Here is a 16232-nt window from a genome sequence, read left to right on the forward strand (position 1 = left end):
ATTCACACGAGCTGGAGAAAGCATGTGAAGCTGGGTAAAAAGGTCATTATTTGCCATGTTCACATTGTCATGGCTTGGTAAAACAGTTGCACGTTCTTTCCTTCTTGTGCGCAGCTGAAAAGGTTTGTTTATGACAGAATTAACATCTTGTTATAATCGTTCAGACGAGCTACGCTCTGATACGGTGCACTGACGCAATCACTCACTCTGTTCACTTCTTTACTCGATAAGCTGCACATAGTGTTGAGCAGATTGCGCCACGTTGTACTGCATTTGTGTGAAAGATTTTTTTGAACATTTCAAAATTCTCTTTGCAGTTGCACGCGCCGGCGCCCCTCATGTTCAGTCTACATCCGTTAAAGATGAGTTTACTCTCCTACATGACACTGCGTACAAGTGCGCGCATCAAAGTCGTGCAAGTATCAGCGCACCTTTACGTGAAGTGGACAAACATGAAATAGAGCTTTAAAAAAAGAAAACATCAGTGAATCTTAGACAAAACACTGAAGTATTGTCATTTAATTAAAACTAACATTTGCTTCATCACAAACATCACTTAAAAAAAATCCCAGATGTTTTACCAAGTTTACAGATAAAAACTTATTTTCCATTAACTTTACAGCAACCCTCCTGTACCTTCTCTCTTAATCACTGCGGCTGTTAATCCACTTAAAGATATGTAACCATTCTACAGTTCATTTTTCAGTATATGCACAAATGCATCCAAACTCCCACACAAACCTCACCATTACAGCACAGCCCCGATAAACATGATTACAACAGAATGAAATCTTCCCACACACCAATTGGTAATTTTGCAACTCCTTAGAAGTGGTTTGTGACAGAACGTGTCATAAAATGTGATAGTTTGTCTCATTAGTATGAAAGCAATTTTTTAAATTATTAGAATTTAGCCAATACAAAATGTGCTAAAGACAAGTTTGAAGCAAAACTTGTGTTTCTGCACAACAGTCAGGCAACGTAAAAGAGATTCACGAATGCTGCAGGAAACCTGCATTGAAATAAATGCAGTCAGATCTTTGGACCAAAAATGACATATTTACACATAAGATCCTTCTGAATGTAGTAAAGTAAATCTGCAAGCCCAGATCTGTCATTCAACAGAGAAATCTTCATTTAAAAATGACAAATTTATAGCTAAAATTTAGCCCTCCGCAAAACTGTCAGCACATCCGGGACGCTGCTGAGACGTCAGGGAAAAGACCCTATCCCAGCATGCATTGTGTACGCCAACTGTAATTTGTGGATTTACGTCAGTTTGCATCTGCACCTTTTTCTCGTCTTATACGGAAGGATCTACTTTTTTTTAAAACTTCATATTGTCTTGCGGCACGTTTGGTGAGTACACATTTCTTTTATTTGTGCTTGAAAATTATTTTGGGGGACTTTTTCATACGCCCGTTTGACTGAGTGGTGTTGCATTGAAAATCTACTGTCTTTCGCCTCCAGTGTTACCGTCGAGGGGTACGGAGGCGGGACCCGCAAAGAATCCAAGTCATTAAAAAGATATAAACCTCTCTTAGCGGCCACGGAGCTCTGCGGCTCCGATTACCGAGACTTGCGGCGCTGCGGAAAGTCTGTCTTTGCAGCTACAGGTGTCACCGGCCGCTCCGCATCAAAACAGCGAGCGTAGTCTCTGGACTTGTGCCAAGTTGGCTGCACCTCCATTCAGTAGACAGGGACGTGGTGCCGGCTGCACAGCAGACACGGGGGCGATGTGAGTGGCCCGCTTCGACATTTACCGAGCACGCAGACTCAGTAAGCGCAGCGGAGGCAGAGAGCGAGGTGTCGGGGAAGAACGTCGCCCGCTGTCAATGTCGCCGCTGATCTGAGCATGCAGAGCTGTATCTCACATTCATTGCAGCTTACTTTTGGATACTGAAACCAGGATGTGTATAACAGTAACATTACTAAGATAAAATCAATTTCAATGCGGGATTGGACTGAAGGCGGGAGCGCTCCGTCTTCTGCCTTACGTCACTGCAATGATGTACAACCAGTTTTCGCTGAGGGCCAAATTTTAGCTGCAAATTTGTCATTTTTAAATGAAGATTTCTCCGCTGAATTACAAATCTGAGCTTGCAGATTTACTTTACTGCATTCATAAGGGTCTTATAAATACATATCAGCTATTTCTTTCTGAGATCTGACCACATTTATTTCAATGCAGGTCTACTTTAAATGGTGCTTTTTGACAAAGTCTAGTCTATTGACTGTCAAACAGTTGTGATGCGAAAATGTCTGACTTTACTTCTGAAGCTATGAATTGTTCAAACCCAGAGTACATTTGAAATATTCTTTTCTTGATTGTAGTGTGGGACTATTTCCCAGATTCCTGCTTTCTCACTGATGCAGTGATAACTGTTATGATCTGAGAATCAGATAAACAAAATGCACTGAAAACTTTTTTAATCAAAGCACGCTGCTTCCTTTTCCATCACTGAGCAACATGGTGTAATATGTGACAGATGCAATGACTACAGCTACTTTCAGTACAAAAATACGATTAAAAAATCTAAGAGGTGAGATTAGCGCTTTAATATATACAATATATTCTGTTTGTAAACACTTGAAATAATCCAGATGAGTATTTCTATTCATTATATTTAGTTTGCTTTAAAATGCATGAATTAAACTCTGACACCAGATTGGGAGAAAAAAAAAATCTCAACAGGACTGGAAAAATTCCAACCTTTTGCACATATTAATAGGAGTGTGATGAGGTGGGCTGGACCACAACCATTCACCCAGTGGAAGTACTGCAGTATACAGAGGCTTTGTGGGAAAATCGGCAATATACATACTCAGAGTGGCAACATTTAGTGTCCCAGGGTTTTGAATGACAGGCTCCATATTGTTTCCAACGGCAGAGTGATCGCACACATCTCACCACAGCCGGGTGGTGGATGCACAGTTTAACTCTCCAAAAAGTTTCAAAATGACAAGATGCTGTCCACATGGATGCCAAAATCAACCTGAAAACGGAGGTAAAATGTACAGATCTCCTGCAGATACAGAAAGTAGAAGAATACATTAAAATAAAGCAAAATTTAGCTCATGTCTCCGTCAGACAGGTTCACGTTCACGCTTAAACGTAAAGTGGTGGTCCAACCCTTTAGGCTTTTATAATTTACATCAACTAATTATGGAGCATAGAATAAACATGTTTAATTTCATCACTACCAGGGGAAAAACAAAATATACATATTTAATAGCACCAACAAAAAACACCAAATATCAATATTCTGGAAATCAATATTGATTTCAGTGTGTCAGCAGACGTGAGGATTAAAGAGATCCTTCATTTTTTTTTAAATTTTTTAACTTCTGTTGCACACAAGTCAAACACCTGTTAATTTTCTTATATAACTTTCTTTAGTAACTTATAGAATTATGTATATAATTAACTATGCTTTGTGTGTGTGTTTGAGTTACGTTTTACATTAAAACGCTTGTTAAGCCTTAAACACAATTAAGCAGTCAGAAACCTCTGAAGCGTGGTTGTAAAAATGTTTGATTCAAGTTATTTTTCATCCAGGTTTTAATGTTCAAATATCACATTAGAGCAGATGATGCAAGGATATGCATCATTCTTATTCACACGCCTAAAAAAGTTTAAGAAACTAGAAAATGTACATTTTTTTTCCTCCTTAGAACTCAAATTGTGTAATTAAGTTCTCAAATGTCTTTACTAGATTTTAATTAACCCTATTGAGTGATAAGATAGGTACTGACTATGGAGCTGCTATGTATAAACACAGTAACTGCAGTGTTTAATTAGCCTTGTTTGACTGGCGTTTTGGTGCTACACTGAGCCGAGCTGCCACACTTTTTTCATTCGACTGGTGCTGCGCCGTCAACCATGTTGGTATTTAGATCACGCAATGATGCAAGCTGGTGCTACACCTGGGGCCCGATTCCATCAGACTGGTCACCCCACTGATCTCTATATATTACTGGATCGCTCATTGGCCAATATATTTGAAGCAAACTGGCCGCCATATTACCACTCCGCTCTTTTTTTATTGCTCTTTAATGAGGCACACGCAACTTTATTCTTTGTAATTTTCTTAAAAAAATACCTTTGTGCACAGCTATAAACTGCGCAAATCACCACATCAAAGGCTGTGGACAAACATTTCACTTGTGAGTATGACTGAAATTGGAAGTAATGAACAATAATTTGAAGCGTTCTCTCCCTTATTCCAGCACATAGGCAAAGATAATAAGTGGCTTATTAACACAACGTGTGTAGCCAACATGTGTTTTTTGTTGGATGAACTATGTTAAGACATTTATTAGGTCTACTTGTGCATAGTTTTGGACCTTTAGGCGTTGTTGGCGAGATATGAGTGACAATAGGAGGGAAGAAAGAGTCAAAGTATTAAAAGAAAGAAAGAAAATAAATCAAATAGCTAATCATGGCAGGCATAGATTAGGAGGGATCAATCTTACATTATCTGAAGAACAAAAATAAGTAAATGAGAGAATCAGCTCAGTTATTACTTGAAATTGTTGACGTTCTAATAAGCTATGTGCGGTCCGCATAAGTTGGGAGTGGCAAGATGGCCGCCACTTTGCTTCCGCAGATTGTATGGATGGGTGAGCCAATGAACAATCCTGTAATATATATACAGATCAGTGGGTCACTCTGGATGTAGCACTTTTTGTGCTCTGTGCAGGGTGGGTGTGGGCTAAAGGTGCAACACCGAGATGGCCCAGTTGAATCAGGCTATTAGCACAACAGAACAACATGGTTTCAAACTGCTAGTTGTTGCCACTCTTGGTATGGAAGCGTTCCACCTGGAGCGAGCCTGCAGAAGGCCAGCAGCGAACTGGCACACGAGGAAGAGAAAGCCATCTACTGGGTGTAGCTACGGAGAAGGGATATGTTCTGGGGTCCAACACTGCAATAAGGGGGTGGTGAGGAGATGTTTCCATCCAGCCACTCGCCCCTTGGGTAGGGTAGAAAAAGAAACCGTGAACGGTGGCTGCAGCTGATGATGCTGCAGCTGAGCTAGCGAGTACAGGCAGGCAGAGGTGCCGAGCAGGAAGAACATCACCTGTGTGATATATATGAAACTTATGCAAAGGAAATACTCTATTTAATATTTATGTTAGGGCCCCGTCACACGGTGTTAGCAGAACAAAGAAATAAAGTCCCAAAGTCACAAATGGTCAAGAAAAAGTGGACAAATGAGCCTGGACTTCTCCCATCACGAAAAGCCTGCGAGTGCAGAGCGCATAAAAGACCGAAACTAACAAAAGAAAAACGAAACAGAACAGCGACCATGATGCTTATCAACAAAATCAAAACGAAGCGCCAGCGTGTGACCATATCTGCAGCGGGTCTGTGCTGTCCAAACTCGCTGCAGCTGTGTTGTCTTGACGTGTGCGCGCACATGCACATCGGAATGAGGGGGGAGGGGACGGCTGGATGGCAATCAGAGTGTTGACAGTACGGGAAGTACGCAATGATGAGGAACCTTCTAGACAGAAAGCAAAACGGAATACAGACAAACTGAGGTTGTCGCTAGGATTCGTTTACATTTTTCAACAGTCAGAAAATTCTGATGAAGCGCCAGCTACAGAAACGAAGCTGGACGATGGCTAAACGATGTCTCCGAAAGTCAACGGAAGTCCAGATTTCTTGTTTCGTTTTGGCTTCGGTGTCCTTTGTTAGTGCCATGTGACCGAGGCTTTATGAAGCTTACCATGTTCAGTAGAGCCCGACCGATGCCGATAACAGATAAATATTGATCCCAAAGGAAATTGTGCATTGTCCGTGCTCCAAGGATAGATAGAATTAAAAGATACAATAAAATGGAAGGAACAAAGCCCACCACAAAAATAAATAAATAATTACTAAAAACTAGCTGCTAAGGCACATTCTCCCTCCTGCTCCTCCCAGCAGAGGCCTCGTTAAACAGCCTGATGGCACGCGGAACAAATGAGTTCCTCAGTCTCTCTGTAGAACATCTCAATGAGAGGAATCTCGCGCTTACTGAGCTTCTCTGGATGGAGAACACAGAGTTCAGAGGGTGACTCTCATTAGACAAGATGGCATGGGTCTTTGTGAGTGTTTTCTGCTCCACCACTGTCTCCACAGAGTCCAAGCCCAGACCAACTACAGAACCGGCCCTCTTAATGAGCCGGTTCAGTCGATGAATGTCCTCCTTAAAAGCACTGCTCCCCAAACACACCGCGGCATAAAAAAGAACACTGGACACAATAGCCAGATAAAACAGGTGCACTAACTTAGGGCAGACTCTGAACGAGGCCAGCCTTCTGAGAAAATACATTGTTGGCTGCCCAGTTCAGCTTATTGTCCAGATGTAGTCCCAGTTACTTATACGTGGAGACCACCACCTCCGCTCCACCGATGTTAATGGGCTGCAGAGGGTGGCGCCCCGGCGAAAGTCCAACACCATCTCCTTTGTTTTAGTGGTGTTCAGCTGGAGCTTATTCAGCCGGCACCACTGCACAATGTCCTTCACCAGGCCTATGTACTCCCTCTCGTCCCCCTCCCGAATACATGCCACAATTGCAGTGTCATCTGAGAACTTCTGCATGTGACATGTATTGGAGTTGTAACGAAAGTCCATCGTGTAGAGGGTGAAGAGGAGAGAGCACTGTGCCCTGAGGTGCTCCAGTACTGCAAGTCAGAGTTGAAGACCTGCAGTCCCCCACCCGGACAAATTGCGGCCTATTGGTAAGGTAGTCTGAGATCCAACTCACTAGATGGGGGTCCACAGCCATGATGTTGAGTTTATCCTGGAAAAGGCTGGGGTAGATGGTATTAAAAGCACTGGAGAAGTAAAAAAAAAAAAAAAAAAAAAAAAAAAAAACCTTCTCACAGTGCGCACCCCCCCCCCCCCCATCCAGGTACTTAAGAGCACGGTGTAGGAGGTAACAATATCTGGATGAAAAAAAAATGCAGATAATCGATAAATCGGCTGATTTGCCGATAGCCGATATTATTATTTTTTTTTTTTTAAATGAATAAAATGTTCTTTTTTGGACCCTTAACAAAAAAAGTATGAGCTAAAAGCTGAAGCTTTGTCCTCATATTGATTACCTTTATAACAGAGAAGAATTTTCAAGTTCAAAAAATGCACTCAAGAATTAAACCTTTGTGAAATTAGCAAATACATATCCTTAAAAAGAGTTGTGAAATACATCTGATCTTGTACCTCTTGTTGCTGCAACTTAGATATAGGTTCAGGATAAGGATATAGATCCTTATAAACTTACTTGTATGCTTTTGTCAGCCGATCAGTGCAGTGTGATGGCGAACTATGGGCTGGTGATGAACACATTTAAGCAGGGGCGTAAGCAGCTCTCAGTTGAATGGAGTCAGAGCTCCATCTACTGGACAAATGGGGCAAGGACATTTTACATTGTCGACAAACATTATTTTAGTAACTGTTCTGTTTATGAGAAATTATCTGCGTTCTATCGGCAAAATTTCGGCTGATAGTGAGTACTTTGAAAAGGGCTTATAATGGCCGATAATATCGGCTGGCCGATATATCGGTCGGTCTCTAATGTTCAGAGGTGACAATTCACCTCCAACTCATCCACCTCCATTTTTGAGGACACAGTGTACAGCATTGTTGCATAAGCACACAAGAATTTCACCTCACTTTGTCCTCTTCCTGCATAAAATACTGTTTAGCAACAAGGTGCCCAAAACCACCGCCGTGTAAAGGCATCATATCCAAACATAATCACATACAACACTTTGCGTTTAGTGTGAAAACTCATTTTCAGATAGAGGAATTTCAGACAAAAGCCTACAGCTGATCAAGATGATGACAGTATGAGGCTGTGCGTGCACGTGCTCACGTGTGCTTGTTCAAAGAATTATCCACATTAGTAAAGATGCTTTACGGCATCAAGAGTCTGGAGTGCATAATTATAACCACTGCTCCAGTCACACAGTCATAAACTTCAGACTGAAATCTGACTCCATAAGTAAATGGACTGCATTTTATATCGCAATTTTACATCTGAATCAGAAGCTCAAAGTGCTTTACAATGATGCTTCCCATTCACCCGATCATACATAAGTACTCTCACACACAGAGTGCAAGGCACTCACTACACACCAGAAGCAACTGGGGGATTACGGACCTTGTCCAAAGGTCCTTAGAGATTTTCCAGTCTGGCAGGGATTTGAACAGAGGATCCTCTGGTCTCAAGACCACCGCTTAACAACTACACTATCACCTCCCCCGCAAGCTGTGTTATTTGACACCTTGCACCGACTCGAACTAATGTCGAGATGATACAATAACAGCTTAAAAAAAAAAAAAAAAAAAAAAAAAAAAAAAAAAAAATCTAATATAAAACCATTTGAAGCATCCTGCAGATGTATAGCATTTATATTAATGGAGTTGCCGTGCTCTTAAAGCAGCCTGAGGGAATGTTCAACAACATCTAGTGTTGAGGTTTCAAACTACAACCAAACCAATAACGGACCCTTACTCCTACTATGCCAAGCGTGCACACATTCATTTAAGAAAAATCTGAAGTAGAAAGACAACACATTGTAGCGTGCAGAACATAGAACATAGACGAGGTAACTGAAAATGTTGTACCGTTACTGATTATAATCATTTGCAGACTATGAAATGGAAGGGTTAGCAAGCTAGCCAGTTTTGCTATCTGCAGAGCTGAGGTTACTGAATGATAATCCACGCACGTTAGTGAACTAGACGCAACATGAGATGTATTGCCACACTTTGGTTTAGATTCCACTAATCCTAATCTAATGTCAGTTTTAAACAATATGATCTAATATTTGGAGGAGTACAGTAACGTCTGAGTCCATGTTGTTAGCTGCACGAACCTCGCCGGCTCTGCAGGACAAGGAGACGCTCGCGAGCGTGTATAAACATGCAGCCTATGTAAACATATGGTTTTTCCAGAGGGATCTGACCTGCATACTTTTTAGAAACAGATTTACACGGTACAGTATGGGTTGCAATCTGAAACTTGACTGCTTGATGTTATTGGAAATTCAGTTATGCTGCTTTAAAATAACTTATTCTTAGATGCCTGCAAAATCGTAAAAAGTCGTGTAGCAGATTTGATTAAAAAGGAGTCGTCCCACATCAGAGGCACAAACCACCACGTCACCAACACGGCATTTCTCCTGCCGCCTTTCTGACATCCAGCTTTTCTGCCCCCGAAATAAATATCAGCTGTCCTAATGGTCGTGGAAGCCTGGCATAGGAAAAGGCCTGGCAAAAGCTTCAACACGCTGACGCAGATCAGCAATGTGAGCCACAGTCTCTGGGTCTTGTAAGAGGAAGTTCTTGAAGTCCTGGAGCTTTCCTGCAGTATAGGAAGAAAGTGAAAGGAAAAAGTGAAAATATTAACCTTCCATTTCTAGCTCTCTCTGTTCTATCATTAGATTTTTGTTTCTTACTATGATTCAAAATTCATTACTGTAAGATGGTAATGTATTTTTAATGATGACAAAGATCATTTCAAACAGTGCACTCAACATGTAACTGGTACCTGTCTTCTTCTTGACATCCAAGGCAATCTTGAAGCCCTCATCCATGAATTCGACAACTTGCACAAAATCAGTTTCCTTGAGCTGTCTTGAGGTCAAGGCAGGAACACCTGGGAAAGAGAACACAAAACAACCACCATGAAACACAAATGAATATATTTAAAGAATTTACACACTGAAAATCTGAAGCTTTCCAATATGAACACCCCCCCAAACTAAACAAAAACAACAATCCATAAATACTTAGTCTTCCGAATAATATGCAGGACCAAGGGTGCGACTGAAATAACAGACGGGTTCACCATCGCTTACGTGTTTGACTAAAGGCCAACAGGACACTAAATCAGTGGACTACACATTTTTGTAGAAATTAAATGAGACAGTAATAAGTGCTGAGTACTGTACTGTATGTTTAAACTTTGCCTTCAGGTGATGTTAAAACTGAGGCAGTAGAGTTCTGTAGCTCTTAAACTTCCTGAAAAATGTTTCAAAATCCAAACATACTCAATTAATCATGATCTGCTCAGCGCTTATGGTTTAATTGGTGGCAGACTTATTAACACATGAAAACCTGCATAGCAAGTTTAAGTGAAAAATTGCTTTACAGTAATTAGCATTTTATACATATACCATGTAAAGTAGTGAAGGGTCACCGCTCATCTGTTGAAAAGGTGCAGGATTTAGTAGAGACTTCTAAGTAAAAAGGAAAAAAATCTGCACACTTCAGGTCTGTGCAAAATAGCTTTACTGAAGCTGCAAGCTTTCGGTCTGTGAGACCTTCATCAGGCAGAGTGCATGTTACAAACAGTGCTTGGAGTTAATACACTTAATTAGTGGCACCTGTAATCAGTGGTGAAGCACTCAGTCAGTAGAGCATCATGGGAAATGTAGTGAAAGACATGAAACATACAAACAGAGAAAAAAAGGAAAAAGAACAAGTCCATGCTGTGTACACATCAGGCATCGGCCATCATAAAACAAAGCACAAACAGTTCAGAATTAAATCAATACTTCAGAATTATATAAACACACATGTCAAAATCCTCGTTTAGACCTGATGGTTGTAGTGCATCTAATGTATATATCCAAAAGAGTTCTCGGCATAATTTCCTGTCAACATCACCCCCTCTGTGTAGGGTTACTTGTTCTATACCCTGGAATCTAAGGGAACAAAGAGGGTGTGACAGATCATTAAAATGACAGGCAACAGGATATTTTTCATCTTTTCTCCTAATGGAGCTCTTATGTTCATTTATGCTGTGTTTAAGAGGGCGGGTGGTTTTACCAATGTAAATTTTGTCACATGGGCATGTTAACAAATAGATAACATTTTTCCTATTGCATGTGATTATTCCCCTGATTCCAAAACTTTTACCGGTTCTAGGGTGCTTAAAGGTATTTGTTTTCACTGAATTATGACAATGAGCACAATTTCCACAGGGATAATTCCCTTCTTTGATAGGAGTTAACAGTTTGTTTTGGAGGGGGTAAGATGTTAGCTCTAATCAATTTATTATGGAGGTTTGGTCCTCTTTTGTGAACAAAGAGAGGAGGGTCCTGAAAAAGTTCAGACAGGGCTGGATCTGTGGTTAGAATATGCCAGTGTTTAATAGTTTTTTTTTTTTTAATAATGTGGGCCTGGGGAGTGTAGGTGGTAATAACAGAGACTGAAAAATGTTTTTATTTTTTTTTACACTTTTTTTTCCCAGAAGGTCAACTCTGGACTTAGAAAGAGCATTCTGATATGCCGTATCCACACACTGAGCTGTATAGCCCGTTCTGAAAACCGCTGTTTCATTTCTACTGTCTTCTCAATGAAGTCATTGTCAGAGTGGCAGTCTTCTTAATCTATAAAATTGGCTTTTAGGTAGGCCATTCTTTAAAGCTCTAGGGTGGGCGCTGGTGGCTAAGAGAAGAGTATTACAGTCAGTTTCTTTCTTGTATAAGGTGGTAGTCAGACTCCCATTACCTAGTATAATCCACATATCTAAGAAAGATACACGTGATTGATCATATTCTAGAGTAAATTTTACCATGTAAAATATATATATATACACACACACTTCAACCTGTAGGTAAATGCCAAGCATGCCTTGAGATATGATATGATTACAAATGTTTGAGTGCTGACCCCAAATACCATGTTCTTTTCTCTGTCTCAAGTTGATGATAATGTCGTTGCACTTGTGTAATGACAATGACAATAAATCAAATCTCAATCTCTAATTCCCTTTAGGAATCAGGCATGATGGACATTAGTCTAAGAGTTGACATAAAAGTGGTGTAATGTGAAGCTGTTCCATACCCAGCCTGAGGCCACCAGGAGTCAGGGCGCTCTTGTCCCCAGGGCAAGTGTTCTTATTGGCAGTGATTGACGCAAGCTCCAACACCCTCTCAGCTCGTGCACCATCAATGCCCTTAGGCCTCAGGTCCACCAGGACTAGATGGTTGTCTGTCCCACCTGAAATATTTGACATTTTACATAAAAAGATGTTTCTGCACAGAAGAAGAGTGTGATGCAGAATGGTCACAGTACATAAAGTCACAGTACTCCTGTGACTTTACGAGAAGCTACACAAAATCTTACACTATTTGTCGGACTGTAAGTCATGCACTTTTAAAAATTTATTTATTTATTTATTATATATTTATTTTTAATTGTTTGGCTAGTGCTGTGACTTAAAATTTCAAAGATATACTGCATTACCACCTACGGCCATAAGCTAACACCTACTACATTCATGACAAGCTGCTCCTGCATAGTGCCAATGTGAATAAGGTACCATCTGATCTACACTTGGGAACAGAAGGTGGACTTATGCACTATTAAGCTGGATGCCAACTGCCGTAAAAGAAGATCTGAATTAGGACATCCTACGTGAGAGAATGAGCAAAACTAATAAATCATGCTCTCAAACTGAAAGACCCCACTCTTGAATAAAGATAGGGAACAGCCTTCATTCTATTTGGCACTCTACTCGTCTGCACTTTGTGGGACAACCAGACCTGCAACAAGAATGATGGTTAAGGTAAGAAAAGGCTGACTATTGTATTTAAAAATGTACAATCAATTGAAAACTTTATATACATTTAGTGAAGTAAACATGCATGTGTTTGCCTACACACCAAACTTTTAATCTAACTAACAACAAAAAGTAGTTTACTCTTTTTTTGTGTCACGTACAATAACATTATAACTATAGGGCCTTTCAAATTATACAAAACTTAGAAACTTGGGTTCTACCAAAATCCAAGCAAAATAATACAGATTTACCTTTGTAACATGTTGCAAAATTACAGCTCATATTAAGAAAGAGGACATATTTATCTGGGGGGAAGTCCATAGTGGATGTTGTCTTTTCCTTCATCATAGTCATGCAGACAGGAGGAAGGGCATGTGCGTATGCGCAAGGTTTTGAGATTACCTGTAACCCATTTTACGTTAACCATAAGCCGTTAGCAAATGTTGGTCGTAGCATCTGATCCTTTGAATTTCTCGCCATCAGGGGTTGAAATTCTAAATGGTTTCCAGACAGCATGAATTTTGATCATATTGGCAATATATTATGAATGCCTCATCTACATGCTAAGGAATAAAATTATAGTGGTGCCAAAGAAAATTCTTTATATGACTTAAATTTTAAAGGACATGTCGCACTGAAATCATAATTTAGATTTAGGCTGTTAGTGACCATCCGATGATCCACCGGGATTACGTTGTGCACTTGCGTGATCGGTTTCAAAGTATACGGCATTCCAAGAAACAGCTATGGAGCCTTGCGAAAACAAAGTACTCGTGAGTTTACGACAAGACAATATTAAGACTGATTCACGCGCATCGTCATGATGATCCCACCCGCTGTGTTCCCAGCTGGACACCGTGCTTTGTTCCACCGCCTGCCATATGCTCTATGCTGCATATATATAATAATTATTTTGTAGCGGATTAATTTTTTTCCTCTGCAAGTTGTCTGTTGAAAATGGCTCTAATCGCTTCCTGACTCAAAAAGAAGTGCTCCAGCAGTGCCCTTCGCACGCTGAATGAGCTGGAGAAAGCATTTGGTGCAGTCTAAAAAGGTAATTATTTCTCATGCCTTGGTAAAACAGTTGCATTTTCTTTCCTTGTTGTCTGGAGCTGGTAAAGTATGTTTATGATCAATTTAACATCTCGTTATAATCCTTCAGACGAGTTGCACTCTGAAGCGATCTGCTGACGCAACCACTCGCTCTGTTCACTTCTTTACTCCACTTGACAAGCTGCATGTCATGTTGGCAAGCAGATCGCGCCACGTAGCATGACATTTATGCATGAAGGATTTTTTGAACATTTCAAAATTCTCTTAGCGCAATTGCACGCGCCGGAGCTCCTTTCACATTCAGTCTGCACCCGTTAAAGATGACTTTACTCTCCTGCATGACACAGATCGTGCAAGTCATGCACGTGCCAGTGCACCTTTACTAGAAGCGTCCCAGCGTGTGCTTCAATGGAATGCATCTGTTAACGTTAAGAACTGAGGTACAGATTAATTCCAAAGTTTACACAAGTGTGACGTAGTGTTCTGGCGACTCATTTTTAAGTGATAACTATTGATTTTGATGCAGTCACGGTAAAAGCAGAAGCTGTGAGAAGTTTTTTGCACCTGTGGCAATTAGTCATATAACTGTGAAAAATCGAATAAATATATATTTATCTGTGTCATCATGTTGCCTGTACAAATGTCACGGAGACATTCCAAGTCCACTAAGCGGCAATAAACAGCTGACATGCAGGTTAAAACAGTGTAACAGCTGTTTTAACCCGCAGGTCAGCTGTTTTTTTTTTTTTAAAGGGATTATTCAACCTTAATTCTCTTTTGAAAGTTCCTTATAGAGACTGACAGTTTTATGACATCTGAGAGAATCTACAAGCTTAATACTGATTATATATTGTTCAAATTCAGCCAGAAAGTACTTTCATTGAAAGAACACAAAGCAAAAGATGGAAAAAAATAACATTCCACTCACCCCAGTGTAAAGATTTCCAAATAAATCCACAACAAAAACAAGCCTTCATGCTCGCGCGTGATTGCAATTGCGATCCCCAGCCACTGAACGGTCCACTCATCCTCAGTCACTCCGATCCACAGCGCAGGTGCGTGCATAATGTCCGATCGCAGCTCTGCCTTGTGGCACATTAGAGAGTCCATTATATCCTGAAAATAGCATCTTCTGAGTTTTCAAATACACGACATACATCTTCGTGTCTAGACATGTCTGTGATCACAGCAGCAGTAAAACCAGCAGCTGTGACAAAAAGCAGTGTCACCATACTTTAAGTTCCAAAATCCAACAGACTCTGAAAAAGTTTAAGAGTTTTGGGGTGAAGTTGTTGTCTCCTCTGTAAATCTGAGCCACTGCTTTCAAAGAAAAGCTCAAAAACTTCATTATTGGACATAATCGCATTCGTTTCCCTCTCTCTCTCTCTGTCTGGGATGTTTCTGTTATGCTCTTAACTACATCACGCGCAGAGAAATGCAGACAACTGCTGAGTGAAACATTATCCGGAAATGCACCCGTTACCTCGCTTCGGGAGAGGAATTAAAAAAAATATATCAGAAACCACTAATTATGAGTGCATGTGCGCAGGGAGGCTTACAACCATGAGTACTTTGATGATGTGTTGCTAACTGGGATGTTAAAACACATGCGACATGTCCTTTAAAAAAACTAGTGGCACTATAGCTTTAATTAGCCCCTTCTACAAAAGGGCTTCTTTTTAAATAACATCTAAAACTGTAAGCTTTCTGCCTTACTATAAGGTTTTTATAGGGGGATCTGGGGATCTCCAAGACTCTTCCAAGATTTTGAAGATGTATTTTCTAAAAACAAGTGTATATCTGACTGGTATTTTACTTGTTAACTGATCGTGTCTTACATTAAGTGCAATTACATATTGTGACAAATACACCTGGCAAGATTTTGGCAACACTGCAGTGAATACAGTACCGGATAAACATTTAGCAGCGTCTCACAAAATAATCTGCAAATTGTACTTTATTCATTAATTAAACAAAGTAACTCCATTTTGAGAAACTTAATTTTCTTCGGCATTGTAATGGCACACAACCTTTTAAATTATTTTATACAAACATGAACAAAGACTGTAAATGTTGTGTATGAACACAGGTCAAGTCTGAATTTTTACTCCATTAACTGAAGGCCATATATCAAAAAAGGACTGAGTCCAGCATATTAAGTGCACACCACCACCCAGGAAATTCAGCATTTGCTCACAACTAGAAAGTGACCAATTTCATCTGGTTTTATTTTCTTGACTGACAGGCCGACTACACTGACACTAGCCTATTTGCACATCATGAATTTAAATGCAGGTTTTTTTGCAGCACAATTTGCATTTTGTGACAGGACATTTCTCTTTATTGACTTGTGTTTTAAATGTTTCCCTGCCATTTTGCTGAGGTGGTCTCTCTCTGGGAAATGTAAAATGCATCGGGGGGGGGGGGTCCCAAGTCAGATTACCTGATACCAGCGTATAACCTTTGCTGAGGAGTGCAGCTGCCATTGCCTTGGCATTCTTTAGAACCTGTGCAATGTACTCCTTAAACATGGGAGACTGGGCCTAGACACCGACAGGAAATGTAAGAGAAAGCCTTGAGCTGGGCACATGGGCAGCCACAAGAACAGC

General features: G+C 40.4%; 1 protein-coding gene and 1 long non-coding RNA gene across 2 annotated transcripts in view; both read right to left on the bottom strand.

Annotated features, from left to right (window-relative positions):
* Positions 1-485: 485 nt before the first annotated feature.
* On the bottom strand, positions 486-5661 carry LOC117506601. The gene is made up of 3 exons (XR_004559512.1): positions 4672-5661; positions 2198-3960; positions 486-1012 (listed from the first exon to the last, which is right to left on the bottom strand). It is a non-coding gene; the product is annotated as an uncharacterized LOC117506601 (long non-coding RNA).
* Positions 5662-8362: 2701 nt separating this feature from the next.
* Positions 8363-16232, bottom strand: part of shmt2 (serine hydroxymethyltransferase 2 (mitochondrial)) — a 103244-nt gene continuing 95374 nt past the window's right edge. The window contains exons 9-12 of the mRNA XM_034166114.1: positions 16067-16166; positions 11853-12008; positions 9550-9657; positions 8363-9363 (exon numbers count right to left, since the gene is read on the bottom strand). Coding sequence (XP_034022005.1) covers positions 9236-9363; positions 9550-9657; positions 11853-12008; positions 16067-16166 — 492 coding nt within the window. The 3' untranslated portion in view covers positions 8363-9235. The remainder of the gene's footprint in view (positions 9364-9549; positions 9658-11852; positions 12009-16066; positions 16167-16232) is intronic.

Source organism: Thalassophryne amazonica, chromosome 3 (genome assembly GCF_902500255.1).
Source record: "Thalassophryne amazonica chromosome 3, fThaAma1.1, whole genome shotgun sequence".
Lineage (NCBI taxonomy): Eukaryota > Metazoa > Chordata > Actinopteri > Batrachoidiformes > Batrachoididae > Thalassophryne > Thalassophryne amazonica.